Below are 22,277 nucleotides of genomic sequence, written 5' to 3'. Positions count from 1 at the left end.
ATTGCCAGTGAAAATAGGAGAATGAGTCCCTACCTGACTCATAACAATCTAAATTTCAGATCATTACATATCTGACTGAAATATGCTTCTAGTAGGCTTTCAGTCAATTTCGCATCAATTTCAGTGTGGATTCTGCTGCTTAAACATAATGCAGCTTTAAACCAGTCACACATACCTTTGTCTCCCAATGGGGTCTACAGTGCTTCGAGACATTGTTTACTAACAGGTAACATGCTTTGTAGAAAAAATCAAAAAGCATACCCAACAGATGGCTGTCCAGCTGGCTCTTGAACACCTCCAGCGTTGGAGAGCCTGCCACCTCCCTAGGTAATTGGTTCCATTGTCATCCTGCTCTAACAGTTAGGATGTTTTTCTTGATATTCAGCCTAAATCTGGCTTCCTGTAACTGAGTCCATTATTCAGTGCCCTGCCCTCTGGGATGATCAAGAAGTGATTCTGGTCCTCCTCTATCTGACAAATACCCTTACAAATATTTTCCATAATTTTCAGTAAAGCTTCCAAACTGTGTTTTTTAATGCAATAACCCTTATAATTCCTGAAAATGTTAAATAGAATTCAGTTGAACATGTTATACTACTAGTTGAGGAACTGTACACTCAAATACAATGTAGTGTAGTGCCACAATTCTTTCTTGCTATATTTTACATTAATATTCCCATAATATTCATGAGGTTGAACAAGATAATAGGTGAGTCTGCAATGTTGGTTGAGCTGTAAATGAAGTTACTGCCTGTTGCTAATATTTACTTATTTAATTAATTAATGAACCACCCTTCCTCCCAAAGGGAGCCCAGGATGACAAACATAAAGCAATAAAAACCTCTTAGAAACAAAACATCTTTTAAAAACCTTAAAAACATATTTAAGGACATCTTTAATAATAGATAATAGAAACTTTGCTTTCAGTTTAATCGTGTCTCTATTTTTATGTATTATTTTGATTAAGATAAAGTATGTTAACAAGAGTATAATATTGTGTAACAGTTATTTTATTAAAAGTTAACCTCTATTTCTTTTGTGTTTCTACATTTTTATTTTCACATGAGAAGCTGAGTTCCATGGTCTGTGCAGCAGTGGTGTGGGAATTACTGTTGATGGAAGAGGTAATGTTCCATAACACTTTATAGGTGTGACCTATAAAAAGGAAAGCAAAGGAAAATGAATTAATCTTATGTATGAAATCAGATAAACTGACAAAAAAAGTTTGCTTCTCAACCTACCACATATTGTTGTTTTAGGTATGGTACCATATTTTTAAAAAGTGAAGTAGACCCTGAGGAAAGGCTAGGTTATGGAGCCAATGGCAAATTCCCTTTTGCTGCATTAGAAGCATGGAATGTATTTATGCATATTCTCTTGGCAATAGCACATACAAAATATTTTAATAAAATAACACAAAGTTCATTTCTTAAAATTGTGTATACAGTCCACACCATTTCCAAGCCATTTTAGATTGAAGTCCTATAATAATAATAATAATAATAATAATAATAATAATAATATAAATTTATTTTTACCCTGCCTTTCGCCAAAGGCCCTCAAGACAGCTTACAAAGAAAAATAAACACAAGTATAAAAATACATAAATGAAAGCAATACAATTTACAAAAATTAAACTAAATAACAAATAACATTATTGAGGGAAAAAAATGTCCAGGAAAAAAACTCAGAATTGAAGACCTTGTCTTCAAAGACATCCATCCTTTTTCCTGCAATGTTTTGCATCTCAATAAATAATTTATTTAAAAGATTTTTATCTCATTCTTTTTCCAACAATCTCAGGGCAGGTTATAGTATTTAAAACAACCACACCAAGCAGTTAAGATCAGGTAAAAATATAAATTCAGATTTCCAGAATAAAAGATAATACCAAAATACAGCAGGTTAATATCCCATACATTTCTGGGCAAACAGACACATTTTAACTTGACGCCAAAACAACAACAAGTGTCGGCATCTGGCATATTTCCATGAGAGTCAAATATTAATGTGATTGGTTGGACGCTTCCAAGAGCCTTGTTCACATCCTCAGATTGCAATAACTGGAACTGATCCCACTTAACCTGACTTGAAGGTGTTCTGGACACCTCCTCTAGATCTGTTATTACTGATATTACAGCAGTGTCAAGATGAACTGAGTATCTTTGCATTCAAAGAGCCTTGCAACTTTATCACAACAGGCTTCCAAGGGCTCCAGTCCCTCCTTATGAGGGTCAGAACTTAACAACCCTTCCACTGTTGATGTGTGTGCGTTGTTGCGTGAAACAGCATACGTTACATTGGAGTTAAGTTGAGCAAGAAACATCACAGAGGCATTAGATCAGGTTAAGAGTCTTTACTACAAGACATTATGGCTTAAGGCTTTAAGATTGCATGTAGAGTTGCTCCCCCCCCAGGAGAGATGTTCTCAGTTCAAAGACATGACACAGAAGACTCAGCTCAACACAGATAGCTGCTAGAACTCTCCCAGTCTTTCTTGATGCTACCATGGCAACGGCCTTGGCTGTCCGTTCCCAGACTGGGCAAAGACATAACTCCTTCTAGCTACAGATTTCCAGACTTTCAGACTTGATGGAAAAATAAACTCAGTGACAGTACAGTTCAATGGTCAACATCCACCACCTGGAATAACTGCTGGATGCCTATTTGGGGACACAAAGGTGGTGAAAAAGTAAGCTTTCTTTGCCACAGTTGCTGCCATGTAGCAGGCACAATAATTGTTTGCAAGGCACTTTGAGGGTAAAGTTGCTCACCTCCATAGCAGTATTGATGCTCCCTCCACATCTACAGTAGTCCCCAATGAGGTGTCCAGTGCAACATCTGCTGCAACTTCTTGGAAATGGTTTCAGTTGATGAGGCCTGATGATGTAGACAAGGTGCTTGCGATGATGTGGCCAGCAACATGTCCTCTCAACCCTTGCCCTTCTTGGCTTATTAAAGCTTGCCGAGGGGGTTTGACTGAGTGGATCCAGAGTGTGGTAAATGCATCATTGCGGGAGGGAGTGGTTCCAGCCGCCTTGAAAGAGGTGGTGATCTGACCTCTTCTGAAAAAGCCCACCCTGGACCCATTGGTTTGTGACAACTACCGACCGGTTGCAAATACCCCCTTCTTAGGGAAGGTGATTGAGAGGGTTGCAACCCAGGGGTGAAATAAGACGCAGACACAATATGATGGGTTAAATAATGGGCCACTTTATTAAACCAAATTCATGTTATGATAATGAACCTGCAGAGGGGAACATAAGTGCGGGATTCTCCTGATGAGTCAGGCAAAGCCTGCTTGCAGCTATTGGGGTGACCCAAACCCCTGCCGGGCAAGGGGGTGCCAATCTGTCAAGCCCTTGCCCCGACCACACTCCAATTGTGCGTAGGGAAGCCAACCTGCATCACCGCTCCCCGGTGCCCAGAAACTCCAAGTGGATGACCCTGTTGGCCCCAAAGGCGACCCATATCCTGCCCTCAGCTGTATAACCTGGAGCTGCAGGCCTCTGGAACCGCCTATCACCTCCAAAAGTGCCTAAAGGTGTCACCTAGCTGCCATTCATCTTTAACCTTTCCCGCACTTCCTCAATAAAGCCCGAGTGCGGAGCGGGGTTGTGGAGCAGCAATTGCAAGTACTCTTGGATGAAACAGATTATCTTAACCCAACCCAGTCTGGGTTCAGGCCTGATTATGGGACTGAATCGGCCTTAGTCGCCCTGATGGATGACCTTTATCGGGAGAAGGACAGGGGGAGTGTGACCCTGTTATTCTTACTTGATCTCTCAGCAGCTTTTGATACCATTGACCATGGTATCTTTCTGGGCCAACTTGGTGAGCTGGGTATTGGAGGCCCTGTTTTACAGTGGCTCCGATCCTGTCTCCCAAGTCATTTTAAGTGAATAGAATTGGATGATTGTCTTTTGCCCCCCTGGCAGTTGTGCTGTGGGGTGCCTCAGGGTACCATCTTGTCCCCCATGCTGTTTAACATCTATAGGAAGCCCTTGGGAGCGGTCATCAGGAGATTTGGGACGAGGTGTCAGTAGTATGCTGACGATACCCAGCTCTATTTCTCTGTAACATCTGAATTGGAAGAGGCTGTGCAAGCCCTTGACCGGTGCCTGGAGTCAGTGGTGGGCTGGATGAGGGCCAATAAACTGAGTCTGAATCCTAGCAAGACGGAGGCACTGTGGGTTGGTGGTTCCCGAGTTTGGATAATTGGTCAGTTGCCTACTTTGGATGGGGTCATATTCCCTCTGGAAGAGCAGGTTTGTAGTCTCGGGGTGCTCCTGGATCCATATTTGTCACTAGAGGCCCAGGTGACCTCCATGGCTAGGAGTGCCTTTTACCAGCTTCAGCTGATAAGACAGCTGCGGCTGTTTCTGGACTGGGGATAGCCTGATCATTGTTGTCCATGCACTGGTAACCTCCAGGCTGGATTACTGTAATGTGCTCTATGTGAGGCTGCCCTTGAGGTTGGTCTGGAAGTTGCAACTGGTGCAAAATGTGGCATTGAGACTGCTCACTGGTGCAGGGTATCGTCAACATGTCACCCTGCTGCTGAAAGAATTGCACTGGCTGACCATTTGCTATCAGGCCAAGTTCAAGGTTCTAGTTCAAGGTTCTAATGTGGGGTTACCCTTGAAAGCGGTCCGGAAATTGCAGCTGGTACAAAATGCGGCGGCATGCTTGATCAAGCACAGCCGCCGCCGGAATCATATTACCCCGGTGTTAATAGATCTACACTGGTTACCAGTTGTCTACCGGGCCCAATTCAAGGTGTTGGTGCTGACCTTTAAAACCCTATACGGTTTTGGCCCAGTTTATCTGAAGGAACGCCTCCAGCATCACCAATTATGCCGCCTGACAAGATCAGCCACACAGGACCTCCTCTCGGTCCCACCAGCCAAAACAGCTAGGCTGGTGCGGACCAAAGAGAGGGCATTCTCGGTTGCGGCCCCCACCCTCTGGAATTCTCTCCCTTTTGATCTCCGACATGCCTCCTCCCTGACCGGTTTTCGCCGAGCCTTAAAGACCTGGCTATTCAGGCAGGCCTATGGGATCCTCGGGAGGGATTAGTTTTAAGATTTATAAATTGATGTTTTAGAATAATTGTTTTTGATTGTACAGTGTATTTTAATGTATTGCTGTAAGTCGCCTAGAGTGTCCGTTAAGTCGGACAGATAGGCGACTAACAAATAATTTATTATTATTATTATTATTATTAGTTGTGGTGTACAAAGCCCTATACAGCTTGGGACCAGGATACCTGATCTTACCCCTTATATACCCAGTTGATCACTTTGCTCTGCAGGTGAGGGCCTCCTGCAGATACCATCTTATCAGGAGGTTCGTTCTGCTCAACATAGGAGACGGATCTTTGGTGTGGTGGCACCTACCCTGTAGAATTCCCTCCCCTTAAATATTAAACAGGCGTCGTCTCTTTTATCTTTTTGGCGCCTGTTGAAGACTTTCCTCTTTCAACAAGCCTTTTAAGTTAAGACCTATCCCAGTCTGCATCTGTGTTGGAATTGCTTTTAATATGTTTTTTTAAAACATTTTTTTCTAAACAATATGTTTTTTAAATCCTTTTTATTTAAGATGTTTTAAAAGCTTTTTTAAAGAATGTTTTTGAAGTTGTTTTGTTTTAATGTATTTTAAGGTCTGTTTTTATGATGTTTTAAAGTGTTTTTACTGCTTTTGTTTGCCGCCCTGGACTCCTACTGGAAGAAAGGGTGGGATATAAATTAAATAATAAATAAGATAAAATAATGTAATCTTAGCCATGGTCAGTCACATTTTCTATGAGACTTGCATTACTTGCTCTCAAACTGTTTTCCTGATTGCTTCATTGCCCAAAGCTCCATGAATCCTCAAGAGCCAAATGGGTTCCACAACACAGGAGAGGGCACTTGAGCACAATTGTGACAACAGCCCTTTCCACCCATAGTGAGACCAGGACCTTGTCAGGAGCCTTCATATATATGACATCAGTTGTGGGGCAGGTAAAGATGCAGCTCAGTTGATTGTTGGTGCTAGCAAAGCCCTCTGCCTTTGCCCATGTGGTTTGATTTCTAATTACGCAGGCAAAGGTAAATGTGTCCCCTGACATCATGGTGATGGCAGGTGGTACACCCATGGTTGGAACCAACTATATATCAAAATGGCCCACAGGGGTTGGGCAACCTGAGGATCTGTCCTGCTGGCTGGAAAAGGTTCCCCAACCCCGTACAGTCCAGGTTGGTGGTGAGAACTATTAGGAGTTGTGGAGGGGACTTGTTGCAAAGTCCTCCCCTCCAAACTTCTGCAGTCTCTTCCTCTTGTACAGATCTCTGTGTCTCAGCATTCAGTCTGTCTCAGTTACTTGCCTCAGTCTTTGTGCCACAAGCAGAGAATAACTCTTATTCTAACTTGGTGGAACTTGCTTCTGAGTAAAGAGATTGCACTTTTTATAGCCTGTGGAGTTTTGTGACAAAATGATTTGTTTTATTGATTTAAAAAAACAGGTTATTATTGAAAAAAAGGATAACTGTTTTGGTATGTATATGTATGTGAGAAATGTCAGTGACAACAGATTATTAAGATGTTCTGTGTTGTCTGCTGATGTATGGGTTGAAATCCTGATTAACCTTTTATCCAACTTTAGCTTATTAAATAGTCTTGCTTTTCCATCATCTGTGATAAGTTAATATATTCAGTGGTATTCACACTGTGATCTACCTACATTAATAATCAGTTATTTTATTATTGCAGATATTAATGAGTGTGCTTTAGATCCTGACATTTGCTCCAATGGGGTTTGTGAAAACTTACGTGGTAACTATCGTTGTAATTGTAACAGTGGATATGAATCAGATATTTCAGGAAGAAATTGTGTTGGTATGTTACTTTAACTGTATTCATATTGAGACAGACTAATTTCTGCTATGGCTGCCTATGATCTTGAATATATACAGAAATAATACTTTTTTTTGTTTTGACATGGCCACAGTTTGCAACTAATTTATCATTGAGTAACTATTTCCATTATTAACTATATCCATTTGCCTCTGTTTCTTTGCCTAAATTTTCCAAAAAAAATTCACCTCAAGTTTTGGACTTGCATATTTGGCTGTGGGACAGAATGGGGAAGAGTCCAACAGCAGCAGAGCTAGTAGTTAAATGCTAGGTTATGTAATCTCTGCCTTTCCTGGGTAATAGGGAGAGACAACCCAGTGTTGGATGCCTCTGTATGTGCCCAGTGTTCTGTTCTGCTAACTGAAGAACTGTTTACATCTTTCACTACAGCGTTGTGTGAGAAAAGTGAAATTAAATAAAAAGATGTCATTTTGCTTGCACAAACTCTTGCGCAAAAAGAAGCACGCTAATTTCTATAGAATCTACATATTATAGATCTGGACGACCTCTTCCACTAGTGCTCAGAAGTGGCTCACTGGATTGGGTGGAATCACTATGCTAGCTTTCCAGCAGATGGGTCTCTGTTGCTTACCAGGAGGGGGAGGGGCAAGGTGGCAGGGAAGTTGGCACAATGCAAAAGCACTGGCACTACCAGTCCATCATTCCTGCCAATGCATTTTCACCATGCCAACTTCTCCACTGTCTTGCCCCTCTACCTCCGAGCAAGCAACAGCCACCCACCTGCCGGGAAGCTAGTGTAGTAGTTGCTAGTGCTTATAGAAAGTTTCTAGTGCTTATAGAAACATTTGTGGAATAGCACTAATGGTAATTTTTCCTCTGCTCACAGTTCTTTGGATCCAGTCCCATGTATCTTTAAAATCTTCAAAATGTATAACTATTTCAAGTGCTATATGTAGTTTACGTTTTCCAAACAGATTTGTGACAGTAAAGTTTAGTTATTCACTGAAATACAATGGAAATGTGTCACATCCTTTGAATGTAAACATCTAGGTGGTTATCTTCTAATTGCACCCTACCTTTTCATCATTTTACGTATAAGCGAATTTAAAAGCAGAGAATTGGTGACTGAAAAAACTACATTATGCAAAGACCTCCATTATCTAATGAGTTTAAAACTGAGAAACCTCATAAAAATATGGCAATTCACACCACCCTGCTTAAAAGACTCTGCAGAAGCTTTTTAAAAGCTATAATGAGTATGAAAGGCAGCACCATTTCATGGCGTACATACTAATCAATAGGATTAATGTTTCTTTTCCAGACATCGATGAATGTTTAGTGAACAGATTACTATGTGACAATGGCTTGTGTCGAAATACACCTGGAAGCTACAGCTGCACATGTCCAAAGGGATATATATTCAACAGTGAAACTGACACATGTGAAGGTAAGAACTCTGCTGTATAAAATGTGGATATAGTTCTGTTTACTATTTATCTCAAACTAATTAATAATTTAAAGATATGTCTTGGTTGTAGCCTACCACATTCTGCATTCTTACCTAATGTAGGGTACCAAAGCTGCATTTCTTTTTTAAAAAAAGTTTCTGTTTTACATTATTTCTAAGCTTGGAAACTGGTGAAATAGGCTAAAAAAAATGGAAATTCTTACGGTGAATTTCTATTCCCGCGGGTTCCTGGAGGGCAATCCTAACCCTTGGGATGACACCTCCCTCTGGCTGTGTAGGTAGGGTCCACTTCTGAAGGACTGACCCAGGGAGAGGTGCCATCCCCTTTATCCAAACTGGATAGCGGAGCAAGGACGACCCCTCAACCCCACAAAGACTCCACTGGCATAGCAGAAGAACTAGATCCAACTGATCTGCCACCTTGACAGGGTCCATAGAACTTTAGAGAGGATTGAAAAACATTCAAGATAATAAACAAGCAAGCAAATAGAAACAAGAACAGTTGTTAGCATCATCAGGTAGGAAAAGGCCAGGAAATCCCCAGGAAGCCATAAGTCCCTCCCCACATGTAGGGCGCTGGAAGAAGCCACTAAACCAGGCATGGTGAAACATTGTCAATCTCACTAGGACATGGCACCACTCTATGTAAGGCAAGAAGTCCAATAGCACCAGTCTCACTGCCCTCAGCTCCAACCAGTTGATGCAGTTGATACTGCGCTGGGCTTTGCTGAAAGACCATAATGAGAGTCCAGATGAGCTCCCGAACCATACATGCTGGCATCCAAGGTAATGACCCTCTTGACCGGAACCTCTAGGCTCACCCCTTCCATCAACCTCTGTGGTGACAACCACAACCTCAGGGATTTCCACAGTTTCAATGAAATTAGCATGCTCTGGTTGCTTGACTGCACTATTTGGTCCTGAAAGGGGAGCATAATTGAAGAAGTGAGCACGAGTAGAAACATGCCCAGTCCACCAGATCCAGATGAGAGACAAGCATTCCCTGATGATTGGCTAGTTCCATCAGATCCATGGCTTCTGAATTCTTCACCTTTTTATCAAGACATGAATTTTGTCCACCCACTCCTGCATAAGTCGCATTCGTAGCTGCTGTGAATTTATCTGCACTCCCAGGTGTGTAATATCCTGCTTGGGATCTAGAGCACTCTTTTCCAGGTTCACAACAAACCCATTGCTTTGCAGAAATGATAAGGTAGTCTCCACATCCATCCTGCACACTTACAAGAATGTCATCAAGGTACAGGTGGACCTGCACCCTCAGAGTCCTGAGGGAAGCAACCAAAGCCACCAGAACCTTGGTAAAGACCCCGGGGGCAGAGATGAGCCTGAAGGGAAGTGCCCTGTATTGGTAATGTCAACACCCATAGCAAAACTGAAGAAACTTCCTGTGTCTCCTGTTGATCAGAATGTGGAGATAGGCTTCTGACAGGTCTATGGAAGCCATCAAGTAGTCTTGTGCAATGGCCTCCGAAATCAATTTTCATCTTTTCTCCATCTTGAAGTGTTTGTAGGCTACCCTCCTGTTCAGCCACTTGAGGTCAAGTATGGCCCAGATGTCTCCATTTTTCTTACGAACCAGAAAGAAAATTGAGTATACCCCTTGCTTCCGGTCCCTGACTAGAACAGGTTCCACCACTCGGATGGCCAAAAGATGTCTGATGGGCTTTCAGAATGCCCAATGTTTGTCTAGTTTCTTGACTGAGGAGTAGATATAAATTTCTCTCTTAGCTGTCTGGAAAACTCCAAGGAGTAGCCTGAGGAACCAGTTCTGAGGACCCTCTTGTTGTCCATTCATGTGCGAAGCGTCTGAGTCTGCCCAGAGTAGCTGGGGTTCTGGTGTCATGCCCATTTACCTTTCTTCGGTCCCTTCTGGAATTTGGAGTTGGTAGAGTAGGAAGACGAGGGTTTTGTCCATGAGGAGGAAGATCACCCTGACTTGTCAGACCCGTTCCAATTGGGCTTGTAGCCCCCCAGAGAGCTGTGCCTTTGGTAGGCCGTGGAGGATCGAAAGGACTGCCTCTGATGCTGCGTACATTCATCCTTCTTTGCACCCAGAAGCATCTTTTGCTTGTTGCGCATCTCAACCAGGACCTTCTCCAGTGGTTCTCCAAGCAGCTTGTTCCCACTGAAGGGGTAGCTGGCTAAGTGATTCTGGGAACCCGGATCATCTTCCCAACTGTGCAGCCAGATGTTGCGATGTGCAACTGTGCTAGCTGCCATTGCTCTAGTGTTAAACTGCATGGCATCTCATCCTGTGTCCGCCTGGAAAGCAGCTGTGATGGTGAACTTTGTTAGACTGTCCTTCACTTGCTTCGGAACATAATCTCTACTGGCGAGATCCATAGCATACTAGCGTGAGCCATGACTGAGGTTGCCACAGAAGCCCTAAAGGCTGCAGCCTCCACCTCAAAGTCCCTAGGCAGTACCGTCTCCACACACTTATCACAGTCATCTCTAGGGGGCCCCTCCCCTTCTGGATCTACTGCCAGATCCACTGCGGGAGTCTTTAGTTGTTCCATCATACGCTGAGGGAAATAATAGTGCCTATTGACCAGTTTGTGGGTTGGCTTATACTTGTTGGGAGTGGACCACTCTGCCTTCTGCAGGTCCTGAAAAGAGTCAGGGATGGAAAGAGGAGCTGTCCTGCATTGGTCTTCAGGAAAAGCTGTCTTGGCTCCTTTGGAAGAAGAAGCAGTTACAACTTCTGCATCCTGAGTGTGCACATGTGTTTCTTATGGGGAGTCTTGCCTGCATGCTTTCTCTCCCCCCCCCCTTTACTTTTGCCAGCCCCAGTTCCGGTTGCTAATCCTTTAAGGGAGCTGGGGGTGACTGATGTCCTGGAAGGGCCAGCAGAGGCCTTTGCTCCCTGCATCTCCCTAACCACAATGCCCTTGATACATTTGAGGAACCTGGGGAATTCCTCCTCCCCTGGAAGGGCAGATGCAGGGAAACTGCTTTCACTTACCCTCTCCATGCGGTTTTCCCGCACCTCTGTGACTGCCTCTGACTGGGAAGAGTGGTTGGAAGTGTGACCCTCTTCCTGGTCACTGACTGCAGAGGTTATCTGGTGTTCTGACAATCAGGTGACCTGGGAACCAAAAAACCTGCTGGCCTGTTGTGGTCCCTATCGATCCTAGGGTGTGGGTGGGTGGGAACCGAAGCAGGCTGAAGTCTCTGGCCACTCTACAAAGACAGGTTTCCCCATTCAAGGTTTCGGTGGGAACTGATGCATGGCCCTCTCTGCTGCTGCCACCGCCCATCAAGAAATGTGGTCACACCTCTCCTAAACTGAGTGGGTGCAGCCCAGATCTCTGTCTGCCATCATGTCTGTCTGCTGCGGTAGCACCATTGCACCTTGCAAGGCACAAGCCTTTCCTGTCCTCCCTTACCATGCCACCAAAGTGGCCTTCTAGTGGCTCCTGGCCCTGCCCTGACTAAGAATCCGAGAGGGTGGGGGAGGAGAGGGGAGAGGAGAAAATCACAAAGAAGAATAAAAAGGAAAGAAGGAAAGAAAAAGAAAAAAGGGTGAAAAAGACACAGAAGTGACTGAGCCCTTAAGGAGCTCCGTCAGACTCGATCGTCCTCAGCGAAAGGCAGGGCCAGCCTGAAGAGCGGGGATGGCACCTCCCCCTGGGTGAGTCCTTCAGAAGTGGACCCTACCTACACAACCAGAGGGAGGTGTCATCGCAAGAGTTAGGCTGCCCTCCAGGAAACTCTGAGGAATTCTTTTTGATTGTTATAAATTATATTAACAGAGCAATCCTATTCAGTTAAGCCTGTATAAGTCACCCCTATTCCAACCCCCTGAGCCAAATGTAGCAGAGGTAAAACAAGCCTTTACAATAGAGTGTGACTTACACCACCCTTTTTGTTTTTGAAAGTTCCATTGGATTGCCAGGTCATGTGACTGAACTGAAAGATGTGGAATAGGTATAAGTCTCTCCATACTCTGTCCCACCATACCCCCTTACCTCTTTTTGGGGACTTACCTTGGGGTGTGTTCTGCTGGCTTAAGTTCCTCTGGCTGAGTCACATAGCTCTGGCTCAGCCAGGTTGAGGGAATTACAGCACTGTAGCCCCAGCTGAGCAAAAATAAGTGAGTTACATCAACATAGCCCAGGCTGATCCCTGGCTGAGCTGGAATAGACGACAATCCACCTGTTCCAAACTTGTTCATTCTGGCAGATGTTGGGTTTGTATTGCACTGTAAGAGGACAATTTTTATTGCCACATAATTCTTCCTAGATGATAGTTCATCAGGTGAGTTGTGACTGCCATCTACTGTCCAAGGCAGGAAATGCAAGCAGAATTGAGGAAGTAGGTCACTGCACTGTACAAGTTAGCTCCAGTCCATTTCCTGCCTTCCATCTGCATGGTTGTGGTTTTCCCTTTTCTCTGCACTTCATTATTTCCTTGCTTGTCCTTGATCCTTCTCATACATCTGTGTCTCCTCTGTCTTGGTGAGGTTTTCTTTTGCAATCGGTGTCCCTTCTTTGTGTGTTTGTATAGTTTTTTCTGTCAGTTCAGCCGTGGTTCCCCCATCCCTCTCTCAGCCATGGTGGTGGGGGATCTCCTTCTGTGTTCCTTGGTGTTTTTTCCCTCTTCTCACCCCTTTCCCTTGGGTTTGTCTCATGTCCCTAGGTCTGCTTATTCCCTTCGTGTTTTTTTACCCTGTGTCTCCAAGCCATTTTAAAAACCCTTTGTCTTTCCACTCCATTTTTCTCTATCCCCCTCCCTCTGCTCAGACTACAGCAGGGGTGGGTTTATTTGTACTTCGGGCTGAATTAGAGCCTGCAGCTTTGTGCCATGGTTTGGGCTTGAGAGCAGGAAAATATTTCTGCTGACCCTGTGTATGTATGACTTGACAAAATGGTGGCTTGAATACTGTACCTGTCTTGGGCTGTGTAGCCATGGCTGGAACTTTAGGCTCTGGCAGCACAGCATCCATTAACCAGAAGCCATTGCCCCCCAATGTCAGTGGTCCTGGCAGAACAGAATACAGCTCTGAAAAAGGTGCTAAAAAGGTGAAGCCCACCAAAGCCATCCCTAAAGTGTCTTCCTCCAAGACCAGCAAGTGTGCCAAAATGACAGTGGCAGCAGAGCCGCTCCCATTATTGGGAGTGATGATGGAGAGACCTCTGGCACCACAAGAACCCTTCCGTGCCCAGACAGTAACAGGAGGCATTCTGAGGAATTTTTATCAGAAGACAATAGTGGGGTGAGACCAGAAATGGTTCATCTCTTTGACTCACCTCAGGTGTCCTTGGACTTTCAAGGCTTCCCAGACACTTCTCAGCCCATTACTCAGTCTGTTCTTCCCTACCAGGGTCTTTGGGACTTCCCCCTCCCCCTCTCAGTTCTAGCCTCTGCACCATATGCATCCCACACAGATGGCTTAGTCTGACCCCTGACTTGCTGACCCAGATCAAGGCTCATTGGAGTCTTGCCTTAGAACTGCTGCTCCCACTTCCTCCCTTGGACAATGGCTGTCTGCCCTACAGCACAAATGTCTCATTTGAAGGAACTTGGCATGTTCAGTCTGGTGAAGAGAAGGCTGAGGGGCGACATGATTACACTCTTTAAGTACCTGAAGGGCTGTCACATAGAGGAGGGTACAGATTTGTTCACTGCTGCCCCAGAGGGTAGGACTAGGTCTAATGTTTTTAAGTTGCAGGAGCGTAGATTCAGATTGAACATTAGAAGGAACTTCTTGACAGAAGTTGACAGAAGGGCAGTTCGGCAATGGAGCCAACTGCTTAGGGAGGTGGTGGGATCCCCTTCGCTGGATGTCTTCAAGCAGAGGCTGGACAGCTATCTGCGGGAGATGCTCTAGCTGTGGATTTCCTGCTGTGAGCAGGGGGTTGGACTCGATGGCCTACAGGGCCCCTTCCAACTCTATGATTCTATGATTCTTCCAAAGAGGGTCTATGGTCCTCCTGGCAAACATGAAGTTGAAGGGGCAGGATTGCAGCTTGAGATAGATAGACAAATGGTCAAGGAATATGAAATCACTTTGAATGAGTTCAACTGGCTGAAGAACTCTCCACTGTCTATTGTGAAATCATGGAGGATGGGTGAAATGCTGGATGACTGGAGGAGGGCTAATGTCCCTATCGTCAAAAAGGAAGAACCTGGGAACTATGGACCCAGTTAGCCTGACATCAATCCCTGAGAAAATTCTGGAGCAGATTATAAAACCATCAAACTGTAAGCATCTTGAAAACAATGCAGTGATTACTAGAAGCCAACATAGATTTATTAAGAATAAATCCTGCCAGACAAATCCTGCAATTTTTTGATTGGGTAACCTCCCTGGTAGACTGTGAGAATGCTGTGGACATAATATGTCTTGACTTCAGTGAAGTTTCTGACAAAGTGCCCCATGATAAATTGATTAGCAAGCCACCTAAATGTGGGCTGGATGGAACCACTATCAGGTGGATCCACAGTTGGCTACAGAATCATACTCAAAGAATGTGTATCAATGGTTCCTTCTCAAACTGGGGGGAGGTAATGAGCAGGGTACCTCCTGAGCCCAGTGCTCTTCAACATTTTTTTAATGACTTGGATGAGAAGGTGCAGGGAATTCTTATCTGATTTGCAGATGATACAAAATTGGGAGGGATAGCTAATACCCTGCAGGACAGAAACAAAATTCAAAGGGTTCTTGATAGGCTACAGCATTGGGCTGAAAAAAGCAGAATGAAGTTTAACAGGAATAAGTGCAGAGTTCTACATATAGGAAAAAGAAACCAAATGCACAGTTATAAGATGGGGGATACTTGGCTCAGCAATTCTACATGCAAGAAGGATCTTGGAATAGTTGTGGATTACAAGCTGAATATGAGCCAACAGTGCAATGTAGCTACAAAAAAGGCAAATGCTATTTTAGGCTTCATTAACAGCAGTATAGTTTCCAAATCATGTGACGTACCAGTTTCCCTCTATTCTGCACTAGTCAGGTCTCATTTTGAGTGCTGTGTCCAGTTCTGAACATTGTACTTTAAGAAGGATGCTGACAATCTGGAACAGGTTCAGAAGAGGGCAACAAGGATAAATGGGACTGGAAACAAAGCCCTGTGAGGAGAAACTGAGAGAACTGGGCACGTTTCTCAGCAGCCTTCAAGTGGGAAGTTTTCCTGCTCCTCTTCAGGACCGAAGGATGGCAGACAACAGCAGCGCTGGTACTGACACATCTAGTCCCAATGTGAGGGGCAGCTTTATGATGTTCTCAACAGCTTGGTAATATCTGATTCCAATCTCTGGGTACAGGAATCCATCAAATTTGACTACAAGTTAGAACTTCAGACTCCTCCTCCCTCCAGTTTGCTCTATTTCCAGTGTCCTGCTGTCTCAAGAAATGCAAAATCGTGATGGGGCATATATGGCACTGTCTACAGATTCAGGCTATTCAGGAGGAGGAGTCCACAGAGTGCTTCTCAGACGTCTACTCCATCTTTTTCATCCTGCCCAAATGTAACACATCCTGAAGAGCCACCTTGGACTTTAAGTTCATCAGTCAATTTGAGTATTAAAGAAAATTTTAAATGGAGTCCCTCTTTTCCATCAGAGAAGCCCTGCACCCTCTGGATTTCCTCACTTCGATAGACTTAAAGAAGGCTTACCTTCATGTGCCCATTCACCCTATACACAGAAAGTACCTTTGTTTTGTCTACAACCCTTTCTATTACCAATATGAGGCCATGCCATTCAGCCTCTCCTCTGCTCCAAGGGTATTTACAAAATTTATTGTTATCCTGGTAGCCCATCTGCCAATATATATCCCTACGTGGACTACCTAATTCAGTCAAAGAGCACCTGTCAAGCTGAACAGGACATTCAAAGGACTCTGACATCTCTTGCAAACCACAACTTTGTCTTCACCAAGCTTAAGAGTCATCATTCTCCAACCCAGTGCCTTTAACATCTGGGAGCAGTCTTAGACACTTTCAGTGCAACAATCTTCCTGTCTTCAGAGAGGCTATCCACAGTCAGAGACATTGCCTCCACCCTTATGACAATGGCCTCAGCGGATGTTGTCATTATTTTAGCCAAGGTTCTGAGGTTGTTCATTTCATCAATTCAGATTACCCCTTAAACCTGCTGTGATTCACAGGCCTTGTAATGCAGCCTTACCAGCAGGACATTATAAGTAGCAGACATTGCATGATTGCTGTGCCACTGTGTGTCTGGAAGTCCTTCTTTTGGTGGACTTCAGCCTTCAATTTGAAGAAGGGGATCCCCTTCAGAGGCCCACAGAGAATGTTGTTTGCAACAGATCCAAATCTCCAGAGCTGGTGAGGGGCATTGCGACTCAGCATATGCCCAAGTCCAATGGTAGACTGTAGAGGCTCGCCACAGCATCAAATTGGTAGAGCTCATGGCAGATAGATTGACCATTCAGCACTTCACCCAGAGATTTCGCCTATACCCCTCTGCACAGTACCACTGTGAAGGTCCATATCAATCTGCAGGGTGGTAGCAGTGCATGCAGAGTTTCCAGGATGAACCTGTGCTGTTCTTTAATTGGGCTAAGGTTCATCTGTTCTCTGTGCTGGTGGAACACCTGAGCAGCAAGCTGAACACCATAGTAGGGTGGCTCTGTCATCAACAAGTGTCTCTGAGGGACTGGATGCTGCATCTGAGGGTCTTCACCAAGATCCAACCTTGATTCAGACCTCTCCCAGCAACCAACAGGTACTGTGCTTCTTGTCTCACTGTGAGACAAATTTGGTAGAGTTGGTGGATTCCCGGAGTCTTTCCTATACATTCCTTTCTACTACTCTTCTTGCCAGGACCCCAAGGAAGCTTTAGGAGGAATAATCAGACCTGATTCTGATAGCCCTCTTATGGATGTACTGTCCCTGGTTCTCTGAACTTCTCCACTTCTCCAGGACCAAACCCTGCATACTGCCAATTTCTGTGGGCCTGTGTCCAAGGGATTAGTGTGGCAGCCATACCCTGGCTGGCTGAAGCTGAAAGTCCGGTGCTTGAGTAGTGCTATTTGAAGAAATCTTTTTTTTTTTGGCTAAGATGGTTAACTCTAACATGGTCTCACAGCGTCTCTCCATGGTGCATATTTATTGGTTCATGTGGAAGAGCTTCATGCATTGGTGTCCTAGAAAGCAGCTGTACCCATCTAAAGCTAGTTCATGTCCTCAGCTTCCTTCCAGATGGTCTTCATATCAGTCTCAGGGTGAATACATTTTCTTGGCAAGTCTTTGCTATCTCCTTTGTTTTTGTCTCCCCATTCCTACGAGTCTCATCGTGCCCCCTGGTGAAGCAGTTCCTGTGTGGTAGTCTTCCTTCATGGTGTCTGCACAAGGTCCTGGTAGCCCTCCAAAGTCTTCCCTTTGAACCACTATATTTGGTGCCTCTCGATCCTGTTATTTAAAGTTCTGTTCTTAGTGGTGATTACTTCTGCTAGACATGTGTCTGAGTTAAATACTTTGTCTCTTGCAAAACATATTTCCATTTTCCAAAGAACTGAATTATCTTACACATATGGGAGGCATATGCCTTCCTAGACAACCCTCCCTCCTTGGCCCTCCCTATTTTTTTACTGCTTTCATACATCCCACTTGATGGATTATCATCCAGGGAGAACATTGATTCTTACTTGAAAGAATTTTTTCCTGGATGATAGTCCATCAGGACCTGCTCCGTACCTTCTGTGTTGGGCCGACTCTCTTGCCTATATTGGTTGCTTGTTTCTATTGCTGCTGTGTCCTTATTGGTTTTAATTTGCTCAAGTGTAGTTACAGGAAGTAGGTTCGGGTTATTGCTGTTTTGCTATCTTTTGCCTCTCTTTTCTATATGTGTTTGTGTGCATGGGTTCCTGTGCTATGCCCTTCTAGACTTGTCATGAAATGGACTGGAGCTAACTCGTACAGTGATCACCTTCCTAAAATCTGCTTGCATTTCCTGACTTTGAAGGTAGATGGCAGTCACAACGCTCCTGATGGATTATCATCTAGGAGAAATTTATTTCAGATAAGAACCAAAGTTCTCTTCCCAGAGAATCACAGAATATCTCTTGAATTGTCCTGGGCATCTGAGTAGCTTATCCTTTTTTATAAACAAGCAAGTACATTCAAATATAAAATCAGCCACGATTTGCATTTGAATTGACTAATTATGGAATATTTCTTTTTAGGTGTGATTTTATGATGAATTTAAAATGCCCTTTTTAGGAAACTAATTGCTTAACTTAACTCAATTAGATGTGAGTTTAGCTAGTGTAAATTCATTCTGTACATTCTTAATTTTTGCCAGAGTAAATGCAGGTTTAATTCCATGAACATTTACTAAGTAGTCTGATGTAAGCCTTTTAAAAATCATGGTGCAAGTGTTTAAATTGTATAATGATGTGACAAAAGCGTTCAACACAGACATTTCCCCCACCCCAATGCCATTACGTTAATGCAATGGGAACTATACCATGCTGCCTCATAGTTCTGTTCAAATGTTATTCTTCAACCCTGAGCTCTAACTTTTAAAAACAGACTACAATTCTAAAATCACTTACCTTGAAAAGCGCAATCAAAGCGCAACAAGGCTGCTTGAGACTAGAGCTTAAGGCTGCAATCCTATGCACACTTACCTGGAAATAATCCCTAATGAACATAGTAGGACCTACTTCTGAGTAAACATGTAAAAGATTGCACTACATGTTTTTATAGGCACTCAAATGGTTGAGAGTGTGTTTTATGCTGCACTGTCATGGGGAGTTTTATTGTAGGCTGAAGGCTGAAATAATACAAGAGGGAGATGCTAACTGTATTTGTTCATCTTGATATTTAGCTTCAAAGCACAGCTCTGGCTATAAACATGTTCACACAGTTGAACATGAATCCAGAACAAAAAAAACTAAGCATAAATCACTGAAATGTAATCACAAGGGACATCTCCAATTTTGACTTTGACTCTGAAGAAATAACTAAACAAACTAAATATGTTACTTTTACAAAAGGTCAAAATATAGCTAGGCCAAGTTTTTCAGTGCCAAAATTAAGATTATAAAAAAGAGATTGAATTTAAACCTGTTAATGTTGCAGGGCAGGATGTAATCTTTACATTTCTTTCAAACTTTTATTACAAAAGACAACAGTCCACTTTTAAACAAAAGTAGATGCAAATACTTTATTGATTATATAAAAGTATTAGATGTTATGCTGGACCAGTTTGAATAAAACAGAAAATAAATTTGTCATCAAGTATTCTTTATTTTAAATAATGCTACAGAGTGCTTCTGTCCTAATGCGCTTGGAATTACTTCTCAATTTACCAGGTTCATGAAATGTTCAAGGACAAAGTAAAAAAAAAAAGCATGCTGAGAATGCAAGTAATTGCAGTGCCTCGCAAAAGTACTCAGACCCCTAACTAATGCTCTCATATTACTGAATTACAAATGGTACACTGTAATTTCGTTCTGTATGATATTTTATTTTGAAACACTGAAACGCAAAATCAATTATTGTAAGGTGACATTGGTTTTATATTGGGAAATGTTTGTAAGAAACATAAAAAACTGAAATGTTGCTTGCATAAGTATTCAATTCCTATGCTGTGGAAGCTCCCAGTTTACACAGATGAAAGAAATTGCCCTATCGAGGACACAATTACCTTACCATTGGCCTTCACCTTTGAACCATTAAAGTTGCTGTCACACTGTCAGTTTAAAAACCCTCTAGTGAAGGATCAGATCATGTGGATCTGAAGGAAAATGAAGACCATTCTACGGAAGTGAGAGATAATGTAATACAAATGCATAGATTAGGAAAAGGGTACCAGATAATATCCAAGTGTTTGGATAGCCTAGTGAGCACAGTTGGATCAATAATCAGCAGGTGGAAGCTGCATCACACCACCAGACACTGCCAAGAAAAGGTTGTGTCTCAAAAGTCAGCACTCAAACCAGAAGGAGACTTGTGAGCCACAGAAAGGCCAACATGACAGGTGGGCGGAGCCTCTGCATCCTGGCAAGATGGTGTAGTGAGGCTGGTGACAGCGGCAGCGCCTCCTTGAGCAGCAAAAGCAGAAGGACAGACAGCGGGTGAGGAGAGGCTGCGGCGACCGGCCATGGTCATTAAGGTGGACAAGATGACTCCAGCGGCAGCAGAGGAGCAGCCACAGCAGCAGCCGGCAAGGACTTGGAGCGCAGCACAGAGCAGAGACAGAGAACAGCTGTGGCCCTTTAGACACTGTTGGAGTCCCAATCCCTATCAGTCCCAGCCAGCGTGGTTGGTGTTCAGGAGTAACAAAACAAAACACGTACAAACTGGTATGGAACTAGATTCGCAAGTGCCGCCACGTCCTCCTCCTGCTCCAGGCAAGGCCCAGGTCCTTGCTGCCACTTCTTGGTGTGGGGCCTCCTGCTCAACAACAGCCCGGTGTGGGGTTCCCTGTGCGGGGCCTCCAAGCACAGGGGCCTCCTGCTCAACAATAGCCCGGTGCCTCCAGCCCAACAACAGCCTGGTGCAGGGCCTCTTGCTCGGGGCCTCCTGGCATGGGGCCTCCTGCTCAGCAACAGCTGCCACCGTCATGTCCTTCTCCTCCTCCTGCTCCAGGCAAGGCCCAGGTCCCCAAGCCCAAGCTCCCGCAGCTGCCCCTGACACAAACCATCACCACCACCAGCAGCAGAAGCCCGGGGAGCAGCAGCTGAGTGAGCCCGAGGACATGGAGAGGAAGACAACATTGAAACAGCAAACAACTTTTCAAATGCCTTTCGCCCTTCTGCCTCTCGGGAGCTACCACCCCCGCTAACACCACCTCCTATTTCTTGGCTGTGCCGATAATGATAATGTTATTTGTTATTTAATTTTATTTGTTGTTATTATGTTATTTGTTATTTAATTTAATTTTTGTAAATTGTATTGCTTTTATTGTATTTTTACTGTATTTTTATATTGTATTTTTATACCTTTGTTTATTTTTCTTTGTAAGCCGCCTTGAGGGCCTTTGGCTGAAAGGCGGGGTATAAATAACAACAACAGTCACTTTGAACTAAACTGAACTACAGAGCTCAGTGGCTGGGAGTGGAGCTGTGATGTGGGAAAAGGTTCTGTGGTCAGATGAGACCAAGATAGAGCTTTTTGGCCAAAACTCAAAGCACCATGTGTTGCGCAAACCTAACACTGCCCATGCCTCAAGACACACCATCCCTACAGTGAAGTCTGGTGGTGGCAGCATCATGCTGTGGGGATGAGTCTCATCAGCTGGGACTGGGCATCTTGTTAAAATTGAAGGAAGAATGGATGGAGCAAAACACAGGGAAATATTGCAAAAATCCACTACAAAATTGAAGCTTGGGAGGAAATTCACTTTTCAGCTGGACAATGATCTCAAGCACAAGGCCAAAGCAACATTGGAGTGGCTCAAGTACAAAAAGGTGCATGTCCTACACTGGCCCAGTCAAAGTCCTGATCTCAATCCCATTGAAAATCTATGGCGCTCTTTGATGAAAATTGCAGTCCACATCCAACCAACCTGAATGAACTGCAGCGAATCTGCCAAGAAGAATGGCCAAAATCCCTCCAGCATTGTGTGCAAAGCTGGTACATACCTACCCCAAAAGACTTAAAGCTGTCATTGCATCGAAAGGTGGCTCTACCAAATATTGATGTGTGGGGGTTGAATACATTTGCAAGCAACATGTTTCAGTTTTTTATGTTTCTTACAAACATTTCCCAACAAAAACCTATGTAACCTTACAATAATTGATTTTGAGTTTCAGTGTTTCATAATAAAATATCATCTAGAACGAAATTACAATGTGCCATTTGTAATTCAGTCATGGATTGGTCTGATTACTTTTGCAAAACACTGTATATATCTAATTGTTGGGCTGGTGACCAGTAGGCATTACTGTCTCTAGTAGTTTTCCATGAAGCCTGCAAGTGTGAAGACGTAACTGTGGTTAAGGGGGAGT

At 43.8% G+C, this 22,277-nt stretch overlaps 1 protein-coding gene across 1 annotated transcript in view; it reads left to right on the top strand.

The window, feature by feature from the left end:
* FBN2 (fibrillin 2) overlaps window positions 1-22,277 on the top strand; it is a 419,303-nt gene that overhangs the window by 159,360 nt on the left and 237,666 nt on the right. The window contains exons 17-19 of the mRNA XM_061625313.1: window positions 1,071-1,124; window positions 6,754-6,879; window positions 8,180-8,305. Of these exons, the coding sequence (XP_061481297.1) occupies window positions 1,071-1,124; window positions 6,754-6,879; window positions 8,180-8,305 (306 nt within the window). The remainder of the gene's footprint in view (window positions 1-1,070; window positions 1,125-6,753; window positions 6,880-8,179; window positions 8,306-22,277) is intronic.

The sequence above is a fragment of the Rhineura floridana genome, chromosome 1 (genome assembly GCF_030035675.1).
Source record: "Rhineura floridana isolate rRhiFlo1 chromosome 1, rRhiFlo1.hap2, whole genome shotgun sequence".
Lineage (NCBI taxonomy): Eukaryota > Metazoa > Chordata > Lepidosauria > Squamata > Rhineuridae > Rhineura > Rhineura floridana.
Note: the sequence above shows the minus strand (reverse complement) of the source record. Positions and strands in the feature narration are given on the sequence as shown.